At 34.3% G+C, this 13,277-nt stretch overlaps 1 protein-coding gene across 6 annotated transcripts in view; it reads right to left on the reverse strand.

The window, feature by feature from the left end:
* The window catches only part of DENND4A (DENN domain containing 4A), a 60,258-nt gene that overhangs the window by 26,712 nt on the left and 20,269 nt on the right, over nt 1-13,277 (reverse strand). For all 6 annotated transcript variants that reach the window (XM_080396923.1, XM_080396926.1, XM_080396922.1 and 3 more), the window contains exons 5-12: nt 12,664-12,733; nt 10,971-11,140; nt 10,032-10,273; nt 7,656-7,722; nt 4,291-4,349; nt 3,475-3,619; nt 2,721-2,896; nt 747-847 (exon numbers count right to left, since the gene is read on the reverse strand). In XM_080396923.1, the coding sequence (XP_080253049.1) occupies nt 747-847; nt 2,721-2,896; nt 3,475-3,619; nt 4,291-4,349; nt 7,656-7,722; nt 10,032-10,273; nt 10,971-11,140; nt 12,664-12,733 (1,030 nt within the window). The remainder of the gene's footprint in view (nt 1-746; nt 848-2,720; nt 2,897-3,474; nt 3,620-4,290; nt 4,350-7,655; nt 7,723-10,031; nt 10,274-10,970; nt 11,141-12,663; nt 12,734-13,277) is intronic.

The raw sequence follows: 13,277 nt of genomic DNA on the forward strand, positions 1-13,277 counted from the left end.
CAATGCCTACGGAAAACACCTAAGCAGACAGATAATGCCAGAGTGCTGATGGACTTCCTTCCTTCCCACTTCACAAAGCCCGTTAGCTATGATGTCCAAGCACATCAGCTGGCCTTGACTTCATTTATATTTGCAAATGTTTTGTTTTAAAGAATTTCACTAACATTATCCCTATCTATCTTTCTGCTTTCTCACATCGAGGTTCAATATACCTTGCTCTGTAATATTTGAGGATTCTATCAACAACCAATCTTTTTTCTTAGAAATGTCCACTAATTGCTATACCTTTAAACACACAATATTTAAGACATTTGCTATTTCCATCTTAAAATTTTAGCTGAAGTACTGCCAGCTTGAGTGTCAAAGTTATCTCAATTGTCAAGACATCAGCAGACTTGAGCAGGCTTTGAAGACAAAACAAAGGTCTTTATTAGGTCCTGGCCTACTCTTTGCTTCACTATTCTCTTCTCATTAAAGCTCTGCATTTTTTTTTATATGAGGATCACATCAATACAAAAGAGTATTATCTACTGAGCATTGCCTTACATATGGAAGTCTCCTCCACCCCATTATCTCCAACATGGGTTCTAATCCCTAGATGTAAAGCACAGATTTTCCCATTCTGTATGAAAACATTATGTTTAGTGTAATGGGTGACTTAACAACACGTTTAATTAGCTTTATGCATCTGTCCATGTGGCACACTACAGCCAATGTAAATCTTATAAAGTACTTCCCCAACTCACATTCTGCCAGTTGCTGATATAAATTACTTAAAGTGTTCATCAGATGTTTACAAGGTTTCTTTGGTAATATCTTCCATGCAATAGCTTTCTTATCTCCAGTTCTGAAAAGAAAAAAAAACAAACCCAAAAACAAAACTATGAGTATATACTAGAATACGTGTATATAGGCCTATATTCAGATGATTTTTCCATCCCACCAGAGAAATGCAAGTACACAATTTGCTCCATTAAAACAGGCCTTTGAAGGATTGAAAACCAACCAAAGTCAAACCTGATTTACTATATGGATATCTGATCACAGCCATTCAATCAATGCCCCGTATTTCAGGATGACAATTATGCACCCACACTCTAGCACTGAAATCAATCCACTTAGAACTCATGAAAGATGGATTAATAGTACTAAGCACCTGCCACTGCAAAAGCCACCACCACACATGCTATGTTCTGATCTATAGTTACTTAAACTAGGATGGAGACAACGACTAGAATGCTTGTAGTAACCTGAATCAATTTGGGATAACTGCATTGTGTTTTGTGCATATAGACTTAGACTTAACTATATCATTACTGGGATAAAAAAAAAAAAATTACAACATTCTTTGTCAACAGAGGGCACCAGCAAGCCTCAAGACTCTATTGGTCAAAGTTGCAAAAATTGTAAGCATTTGTTTAACACTTCTTTCCATACAATGAAACTGAATTAATCTGTTTTAAGAAAATTAATAGAAAACCAGTTAAAAGTATAACGAAAACAGAAACAAGCGGAAATAAGTTACTTTCAATTAATGAATATGTAGCTTATTAGACAAATACCAGACAAAATGCACAAATATGTTCCTCAACCAAAACCTAACAAAATCAAACCCAAAGCTATCACAGTCTAGCTTGTACTAGTTACTAAAAACTTCAGAGCAGAACTGCTATACCAACTTGGTATCACCATGAAATTCTTAACAGAAAAATTCTACTTACTAATAATGTATGCAATCTTCTTTAAATCTACACACAACTACTGAAGCAAAAATAAACCCATAACTAAGAAAATGTCAGAAAAAAGTTTTTAGTTAGGCATAATAATGCCGAAAGACTGCTACCAACAGGATGATGATACAAAAGAACACTAATCAAAGAGTTTGAGAAGTTAACACTAAATGTATACCAAGTATATTAAACAGTATACTAAAATAAAATGTTTGTGATACACAAGTTTCATTTTGTGTGGTTTAGAATCTTAAATTAGAAGTCTTACTCTATTTTTGGATCACACCATCACAAGGAAATAAATAGTTTTGTTTTGAAAATCATAATAACATGGACTGTTTCTCAATGGTTTTAACAGTGCAGCACTGTCCCTTGCTAGTATTTTAGATACTAGATAATTAGTATTACAGAATAACATAATACTCTACACAGTTCTGAAGGAGAAATATTACAATACTGTTATTTAAGTTTGTTAATGGCATGATTCTAAGTCTTAATTAAGACTCTCTCACCCATGAAAGTTCACAGCTCTAATTCTCAACATGAAGTTCCTATACTTCATATTGATATGGTGTAAGATTTAATTGTTTTAATTTTCAAGCAGATTCCCATATGAAGATACTAGAATTTCTCCAACGCTAAGAAAGCTGATCACGAAAAATGAAAATGACTATTCTCCTCTAGGGACAACAAAGTGAAACACAATATGGCTAATCCAGGAAATGTGCCAAAATGTGCAGTAAGATCTTAATGTAATAGAATAAAAAGACAATAATGTTCCATGAGGATTGTACCTCTGCTCTGATGTGTTGAATAGGAGATATAATTTCTAGCTTGCTCATTTCAAGACTGATGATACATTAGAAGTTTAGAGGTTTAAAACAAACAAAACCCTCCAATTTTTTTCAAAAAGCTGGGGTTTACCTTTGAAAACAAGAAGCAAAAGAAAAAAAAAATCTAAGGCAGAAGAAAAACTGTTAACATACTTACTGAGAAATTGTATTGGTATCTAGGTCAACGCAGCTAACATCTGGTGGAGGGTCATAGAGGTCAAAGTATCTTGAATCAATTCCCACTATGAATGGGCATGGTGCACTTAGCACATCTGCCAGTGCCAAGGGACAGAGAGGAATATACGGGCAAGGCCAGTGGAAAGGAAATATCATCTTTGAAAATATGCAGAGACAAAACATAGGTTAAACATGCATAAAACCATCATCCATGAAAGTATAAACCATACTTCGCTAACTGCCAGTTCAAAGTTATTTAACATGGTAGATTATTACTGAAAATCTAGATGCAGCTTATTAAAAAAAAAGTACACTCACTTCTCTAAAATTCAATTTGTAGGAAAAAGCTCTTCAGTATAATAAACTGTATATAGCAGAGGTAGCAAAACAATGCTTACTGAAGACAGACAGGAAAATAACATGCATTTAAAATTCCACAAGAGAGAATACAGTGCCATTTGGGAAAAATCAGGAACTCTTACTTAGTGCATTGTGATGACAAAACAACGTGCTTATTTACAATATTTACACAGAAAGAACCAAAAAGTTACTTTTTCTCTTTTGTCTTTGCAAGAAGGCATCATCAGCAACATGAATTTTTCTCTTTAATTATATTGTTCTTATTTTTAAATAACTGTTAAGCCTAACAGCACTACTACTAATTTTAGATTTTATCTAAAACCTATTATTTTTTCCAGTTACAGATGTATGATTAAGAAAACAACATTACTTACAGAGACTAATGCCTCTGTCACACTAGTAAGGACAGAAGGTCGCAATGAATGGATGAGAATTTTATGTTCCGTCACAGCAAATACAAGTAGAGTTACTGCATTTTCAGGTCCTAAATTTTGAAGTAGTGTAGAAAACTTGCCCCCACTGTCAGAAAATATAAACACACTGGTGAGTTACAAGGGACCATAAAAAAAATGTTCAATAACAAAACAGAAAACAAGGCATTACATTAGGATTTCATAAGCGCAAGTCTGCACATCGTTCTTTTAAAGAAGACTGCAAGGCAGACGACTTAGTACACTTCACTGTTCAGTGAAGAACGGTTACTTGCCAATAGTAACCACGATTCCTTGAGGCTCTTCAATCAGCCTAGACTATTTTCAGGACACATGCATGATGATTTTTCTCTTTGAGAAGCAATTTACAGGGAGACAACATGGATTTCTTTTATCCTTCTCCTGCACCAAGACATGAAAGTTAAGACAGTCACAGAACTCCCTTCAATTACCTTGCAATACAACAGCTGCACTATCTTGGGAGCCCAGGTACCAACTCCTAGTAAGGGGATCTAACAATCTATATTCTGCCTCAAGAACCACTAAAATTGTTTGAAAAAACCCGCAGATATTGTTCATTAAGTATGCATCCTTGCCAGGGCACAAGTCTAATCACATAAATAAACTTCAGATACACTAACTACAAAAGGTACCAGCCAAGGTATGTTTATTTGCACAATTACAACTCAAAGTACCAAATTTTTCTGCAATGTAAGTCAGAATATGTTTCACAATTAAACAGAAGGTACTGCAACTTGCCTCAGTGGAAGGGGTGATGACACAGGTTGACTAAGAATCAGGTTATCGTGTGGAGATAGCTGGAAAAAGATTTTAGAATACATTCTTTTTATTCTGAACTTTGGAAATATTTGTTAGAAATTACACAACTCTAACAAAGAACACCTAAAAACAAAATTTAAAATAAGCTGAAACTTACATATCCCAGTTGTATAGCACTGTAAGAAGTGGCCTGCAATGCTCTGCATCAGTATCTTATCAAAAACCAGGCAAAGCATGACCTTCCTTTCTGGATCAGTTAATACATTGCATATTCATAAACAGAAATTTAAACTAGCTAATACTGCAAAAATTGAAGGGAAGTGAGGACCCATAGCTTATGCACAGCTTTCAGCAGCCTGGGGCGGGGAATTCTTGCTGGGTTTAGGGGGTAAGAGACTGATAAAATGCATGAAGGGGAGAGATGGCACAGGGTGACGTAAAGCAGTCTTTTCTTTGGAAGACATCAAAATTAGGCTCTTATCTGGTAGAAATGGCTCAGCTCAGCTTTGATAGCATCTTCAAAATTTGCATTAGTTGAAGATGCAAGACAAAGATCTTACTAATTCTTACTTTTCTTACATCAAGAGCAACCATTCATATATTCAGAATGAACAGGAAGATTCAAATGAGTACAAGAATGCAGATATACAATCTATTTATTTAAAAGCTTAACTGACATTTTCAGCCATAGCAAATCCAGGGTTACAACATAGCAGTTAGCTTAATCCTCCCTGCTAAGCAGTCATGCATTTTCCATCTATTGTATAAAAGCACACGTACAAGTAGCTGTAGTAATTCAGTAAGTCACCGTAACTTGTACAACTAAGCTACAGTTCTAGTTGTTACTGCAGACAACTTGCAGTAAATACTTCATTTTTGAACGTGTTTTTCAACTTAGACACCACTGCAGGTGACCAGACAATAGAAGTCAGAAGATCCGATGAATTAGTCATACAAATGCCAAAGCACTAAGTCACCTAATACTGTGCTGGACAGGCACACAAAACATACAACATGAACAAAAGTCTATGCACTACTGCTTCCCTGCATATTTCACATAACAGAGCCTTTGAAGGCTTATACGACATTTAGCTTCACTGACAAACGAGGATGGCCACACCATTCTACATGCTGCATTTGTCTTGAAGTAAGTCACCTTGTGACAACCACCACCATTAGCTTGTTCAGTGAAAAAAAAAAAATATCAGAGAACTCATTTTTTCAGCCTGAGGTAACCTTCATAAACCACCCTCAGAAAGAAAGCATCAGCCTAATGTCCTATGACTTTTGTGTTTCAGCAAAAGCAGATAAAAACAATCAAGCATCTATTCAAAGAGCATGTCTCCCTTCGGCAGAAGGGGCACTTACTGCCCTCATTCTTCAGAGGGAGAAACGCATTACTCTTGAAGTTTGAAGCTTGCAAATACATCATTAGAACAGGAACATCTGTGTAATAAGGAAATGTAGGACACCAAGAACAGTGTCTAGCAGATTCCAAATCAGAAACAACATATCAACAATGACAGCTGGAAACTGGCAATCAGGTACATTCCTGAATGTTTTACTAATGGCTGTAATTTCTTTAAACTTAAAAAGTCAGACACATGCCATGTTCTCTCTCACTTGTAACAGATGCTAAGAAGGATCTAAGTATGGGTTACACATCCAGACTGGCATACATGTAGTTACTAAAATACAACAGCTCTCATTTTCAGGAAGCGTATAAGCACTTGCGAGACATTCTACAACACCACATACTCAGAAGGATTTGCTATAATAATTATTTAGCAAAAGACTACCCTGTTTTAAATTAACAAGCTTCAGAGAGAAATTACTATTTCTTCAACAAAATGGAAACCCAAAAGCTTGTAATTTTAAAAAATCCAGGCATTTCCCACACTACTTTTGGAAAAATATCTTAGATACCACACTGAGTAAGATCACAGGTGACTGTATCAAACACAACTCTAAAGTCCCTGAAAGCTGCTGGAAGGAAGTACTTAGTCATAGACCTCAACTACCTACTTTAAAAGCAGTGGGTTTTCTATCTGCACATCATTTACATCTAGGTCTTCCTGGAACATATACACCCATGTATACTTTGACAGAGTTCCCTATAGATTCAGACTAAAAATAATTAGTGTTTTTCTCTAAACTCAAATATAGTTCTCTGTAAATTTTGTTTCACATTCCCTAGCAGAAATATATTATTGAATGTGAATACAAAAAACCACCCCCAAGATGTTAAAATACTGTGCCTTGAATTGAACTTTAAAATCATAGTAATTGACAGAAGTGTCACATGCAGTTGTAGTATAACTGTTCTCCAACCCCTTTTCAGTAACAGTAATAAATATAACTTCTTAAAAATAGCCAAGTACAGTAAAGAGTGTCTTTAATATTCAATACATTCTATAAAGATATAACCCAAGACGTATTTACTCTGAAACACTTCACTACCATATGGTATACTGCACTAAGACTGAAAACTGCACAGGGTTCTCCATATTTTATTTCATACAAGTAGTAGCAGAGAGTAACATCATTTTGTAACAATTTGTTCAAAACCATGGGATTAGTAGAATAACTACAACTGGAATAGAGCTGTCTTTTCCTAGCAAAAAAACCCCAAACAGAACGGTCTCTACCCGTTTTGACTCTTTGGAGAAAAGAAAATAAGGAAGATTTAATAACACTGCACTTAAGAAGTCTTTGAGATACAGGTTTCCTCTCTCCCACCAACAGTAACATGGGTTGAAATTTCAAATAACAGGTAACCTAATTCTGGCAATTCTATCATTTCACTCACACACAGTAAAATATGCTAGGTCTTCCAGGTGGGACAGAGTAAGGGTCATATTTGATAAAGTGTGCCTCTTTTGAACATGCACGGCTCTTGCAGTTTTCAGTAAGAGCTATCCATTATGTAGAGGACAGCATGAAACCCTTCTGGAAAATGGGTAATCATGAATATACGCTTCACATCTGGTTTTAATTTTGTTTATCTTACACTCAGTAGCAAGAAGAAAACAGTTCAAAAGCTATTGCAAAAGTCAAACCAGGTATCTACTTTGAGTAGTTTTTCGTAAATTTCCATATACTTTGGAAAAGAAAATTAAGTTCTAAGCTCACTAAACAGTTCCTTATAATATCTCAATAAAGTCCTTAACTAAACTGGAAACAGAACAGTGAAAAATCTGTAAGGATTAAGTGTATAAATTTAGGGGAAAAAAAAATCCTGAAAACAATCTGAAGATAAAAATTACATTTTCCATTCACTAACCTGTTCAACAGCTGTTTTGTCTTTCTTAAGATATAGCTATTAAGAAGAAATTTACACTTACCTGAACTAGAATTCTTGGCCTCTGAGGGGATGGAAAAGGAACTTTATGCATGAAATGGGAAATGTGTCTAGAGGAAAAGAAAAATGCTGATTTAGTGTAAATTATAAGCTTAAACTGCTATACCTCAAGACAAAATTATTGCCAGTAAGATTAATTATTATATAAAAATGACACATACTTATTCAGAAAACAGAGAGGAAAGAAAAAAAACCCCAAAACATTCACCCAAATGCTATAGGGATATTCTGACCTTCAAAACCTATTTTTCTACTAGAGACAACCAAAATGGCAGGACAGATTACCTTTCAGACTACAAGCTTGGTTTCTGAGACTGAAAAATTACAAGGAGCTTTTCTTTAAAGAAAAAAATAATAATTTGTAAAGTAGAAATATTGATGTTTGAGTATCATAATACCATTTTATAATCATTCGTTTGAAACTGGCTTGAAATAGCACTATACCTCAGAGACTAGCACTGGTTATTTGCAAAAAAATATTCACAGCTGAGTATCAAGGAGAATCATTAATTTCATCCATTTTCTTCACATCCATTTTCTTCAGTTCCAAATACAAATGTTATGTAAGATTTCTGATGAAAAAAGTGTTAAATTTTTTCCATATACTACAAATACAGAAAATGTTTTTAAAATTTGAACAAGTTCTCAGTTTTATGAATTGATTAAACTTCGAAAAATTCTAAAAGCATAAGAATTCTGCATAATACACACTTTCACATTAAAAGATACTACATGCAATCAGTAGAAACTAAAGGAAGAAACAAGTAATTCATCATAAACTGCATGCTGCAGCACATACTTTACTGTGATTTCTATGACTCTTATCATTATGACAGAGACAACCAACAAAATTTTGAAGAAATTCAGGCAAACCCACAAATAAGCACTGATTTATAAAGACTTATTTTACATGTTTCTGATTCAAAGCTATGTATTTCATATGCATATTGCAGTGGGCTGCATATTACACCATTAGGTGTATGCAAAACAGATTTTTACTGTGTTTTTAATTGTGTGTGCTTGTACTCAGCTTAACTTTTTGTTGCAGTTCTATAGTCACATAACTGGCATCAACCAGAAGCAGTCTTGTGCCTTCTCTTCACCATTCCTCAATTGAGCTCCTTTGTGTCAGCATCAATGCCTGTGCAGCCACATGGCAAATGAGAACGGGAAAGGAACTGGGCTGACAACAGATTTGGGGTTTTGTCTTTATTACCAGTGTATGAAGAAGATTGTTGCAGAAATATGGAACCTACAAGCAAACATCAAGGGAAAGGTCCGCTGCTTGCAGAAGCAGGGCTGACCGAAAATGTTCAAGTATGCACGTATGGCAGAGACAACTTCATCATCAATTAACACCCAAAGAAACTAGGCTAGATGCTATAGTAGTCTTGTGCAAGACAGTGTAGCTATATTTACATTATCCACAGTAAATTGACCAGTTTACAAACCAGAATAAGCAAATAAATCTGTAAAATCAAAATTCATAAAACATTATATTTACTTCTAATTTTATCCAGTCCCAAATCTGAAAAACCAAAAATAGTTCTCAGCCCCCCCCCAAAAAACCAACCAAGATCTTTTCATTATCAGAAGCTTACACTATCAGGATTTTAAAATTCTGATAATTTTAAAATTCTGATAAAAATAATGAAGTGGATAAACAGTCACAAAAAAAATGCTTAATCCACGAAGTCAGAGTCTCTGACAAAAGTTAATATTGAAGTTTAATCAGAAAAAAAAAAAAGACTAATGTGCAATAAAATAAAAAAGCAAATACTGCACTTGAAATCTGATGCATTAAAAAGTGATGTTAGCCTAGAAATATTAAATAGTATTATGCATCAATTACAGGTATCAACCACTTCTTGGATGTAAGGATTTCTCTACATTTTAAAATGTGAAATCCTTTATGTGAGAAGGAAATTAAATTTATCACAAATACAGGAGAATTACTAGTGTAAAAAACCTCAATCTGGTTTGTTATCTCTCATTACACAACAAATAGGCATTTGAAAAAATGCAGAACTATGTATTTCATTCTCCTAACAACATATGCAACATTAAGAAAGGATTTGTAATCTTTCCCCTCCTAATCACTGTGCTAAAGGGGGCAAAGCTAATTAAAAAAGGTTTTCAGAGATATCTTTGCAGGCACTTAAGTCACAAATAAAAATCTGGGCTTTTTCAAGGAGTAGGTAAAGATACATTTAATCAATGGAGAAAAGTGCTTCATCTAGCATAAACATTATATTTAACGTTTGATGACTAAAATCAAAAGGATATGATAGGAAACTCAGAAGTAAAACCAGAGCACTCATCAACTGAAATTACTATTAAAATTTTTGAATTTACTTACTTCTCAATGGGTAGGACATGTGGGCCAGAAATGGAGTAACGATACAGAAAGGTAAGAAACTTCTTGAAAGCATCAAAGAAAGGCCAGTGAGAGAGCAGACAGATACATTTATTTGTTTGAACTGTTCTGCATGTGTCTGACTTTCCTTCAACAGCAGCTGCTAATCCCAGTTGAGATTTTTGTTTCTCTGAGAGATTCTCTTCAGGATACAGTTCATAAAACTGAATAGCAGCACCATACACCTGCAAAAAACACAGTTGATTTGAAGTCAATAAATCTGCCTCAGTCTTCAAAGCAATCTAACAAACGCCAAACGTGCAAGGAAAAATCAAGTCTATGTTACTGTTTGAAAAGCTACATTAATTCATCATCTTCTGAAACAATCTATTCCGGAATATTCTTGTGGCTGTGAAAATTCAGACTGTCTATTATTTATTTAAAATACTTAATGTCACATGAGAGAAAGTAATTTATGAAACCATTTAAGTGAGAGAAAAATAATCATTATACAGAGTACAACTACAGTCAACTGCTCCTACAATTGCCTTTAAAGCTATTTTGGGAATCCTTTATATACAATTCAAAGCAGTATTCCTCTGACATCCAATTTACTTTTTTGAACAAGTATTTACATGCAAGTTGTTTCCATGCTTGCAATAAAAACAGTATACTTACATGTATATGCAGTCAGAATTTTTACAGCTCTCTAGTTTCAAAGACTAACACGATTGGAAAGCAAAAGGAATACAGGTTTATATGATCAACAGTCCAGCAGTGAAATAAATGCAAGTCAGTCTTTAAAGTAGTCTTGGATATAAGCCCAAAAGAAGAGATTCAAGTTTGTCTATGAAAATATGCACTACCATCATCCCGAAGAGATAAGCAAACAAATTTTTCAACTTAAATTATTAGCAATATTTTTTTAAACTTTAAAAATACCTTTTCTGCAGAAGCTCCAGTTAGTACAAACGTCGAAAAAACTGGGAGAGGGTATTTACTGTTAGACGGCCAACATTCAATAGTTGCACCCATAGGCAGACAAAAAAGAGGCACAGATTCTGGTAATGGGAATGATTCATAATCTTCTTCAGGATACCTGCATATTAAACCTAGGAAGGCAATTTGTAAAGAGGCAGTTACGTAAGGAATAGCAGAAATATATTTGCAATAGCTCACGTTACAAAAAATGCCCAGAAAATTCATATATAAGCATATACTAACTTCAGAAGATCAATAAAGTTGTAAAGATGGAAAGGGGTGTCACGCTGGGTCTATGGAGAAGTCACCTCACTAAAAAACTGCACTCAAGTCCTACCTGCTGTTCTTGGAACTATTCATAACTAATTTATCTTTCTCTGTTTGCAGGTTGTGTGCATCTCAGCTATTATTATAATAGTTCACATTGATCACTAGTATGATGACAGATTTAAAATTTAGTTAAAAAAAGTAACCTTGATAATTGAAAAATAAGACCGATGCTCTCAATTATGATGGCAATTAATTCTTGCCAACAAAAGTTTCCCAGAAAATCTGATAATAATATTAATTATTTTTAGTATCAATAGAATCAAAGCAATTAATTATGCTGATTCACCTCTGCTGAGGATTCGGCTAATATGCCAGGCTCATGTGTTAAGACTTAAAGACAGCTGTAAATCACCAAGTTCTGAAGCAGGGGCTCTTAACATACAGGCCATACACATCATCCAGCTGTAGCAATCTATCCTTTCCTATTGCCAACCCCAGGAACTCCAAACTGAGAATGAATATCACGTGAAAGGACTTAGGATTTCTCTGTAATACAGAACACAATCACTACACATTCTTTCCTAATACACAGTGAATTATTAGTACGCAATAAAAAATGGTAATCAAGAAGGACAGTGGTTTTTTCCCCTCACTCATGAAAAAAAAATTCTGTGCAAGCTACTACCAGATGTAGGGCCTTTTAAAATTTTTATTTTGTTTACAAGTTCATTGTCCACCTTTCAGTTTGTAAACAACAGTAGTTTAAGACTGAGAGCAGCATCTCACAGGGATGTAGGTGAATTAAAGCCTGAATCAGGCTCAGGATTTGTACTCAAACAAAATCAGGGGTTAAAAAACAAAAACAAAAAACCAACAAACCAACACATTTCATCAGAGCCATAGCAAATCTGTCTTACAAATATATCAACAAAATAAAGATGATACACAATCCAAAAACACCTAAAGAGATAAATGCCACTGATGTTCAGGGCAGCGTGGAAGTTCCACATTATTCTTCAAGATGTTTCTTAAAGAAAGTGATCATGAAAATGCATCAAATAATTTTTGTGGTATTTTCTTCTGTGTATATACAACATTAAGAGACAGTTATCAGCAACAGGTAGGCACAGAGGTTTGTAGAAACCTGTTAAAATACAATTAAGCTTCTAATTAAAAGCAAGTTTTAAAACAAAATTGTCATGATACATAATTCTAAGGCTTATTTTAGGACATGTTTTTAAAAGAATTCTTCAGGGATAGTTTCCTTTTTGGGTAATGCAAAGACTGTGTCTTTGTCAAATAATTCTTTAATAGAAAAAAGTATTAAATTACAAATAAGCCTGTATATCCTAAAGATAAAAAAAGCTACATAGTAGTTACATACCAGCTTTATATGATATGGTGTTGGTTTTTGCCACAGACTTTTTATAACATAAATACACTGCTGAGCCCCACTGTAAAACAAAAGAAATTATCAGATTACGTGATGAAGTACAACAACAGGACCTAACAGAAAACAGCAGAGGCAAACCTTCTCTTCCGTGTTTACATAGAACCATAACGTACACACAAAACCACAGAGCATTAACATACAGGAATTTTGGGCCTACTACGCTATTTTTTCTGACAATGGCCACAAACATAACTGAAAGACAAGTACTGTGTTCGCCCTGAGCTAACCAATCCATGGCAGGCCCCCGCCTGGTCTCTGCAACAGAACTGGTTTATATACTGAAGCATGACATCTATAAATTCTTCTCTGAAATATTTATTAACACAACTACAGAATTTTAAGTATAACTGTCATCCATATAAATATTTAAACCTTTCTCCATTTTGTTAAACTTCTGGATTAAATGTGTCTATAGACACATGCACACATTTTTATATACACACACAGAGAGATTGTAATGTTTCCATTATTAACTACATTTGTTTATTACTTTAAGTTAATACTTTATTTTCTTTTGTGCCTGCATTTTTATTTTAATCATGCTA

Source organism: Falco punctatus (genome assembly GCF_963210335.1).
Source record: "Falco punctatus genome assembly, chromosome: 7".
NCBI lineage: Eukaryota > Metazoa > Chordata > Aves > Falconiformes > Falconidae > Falco > Falco punctatus.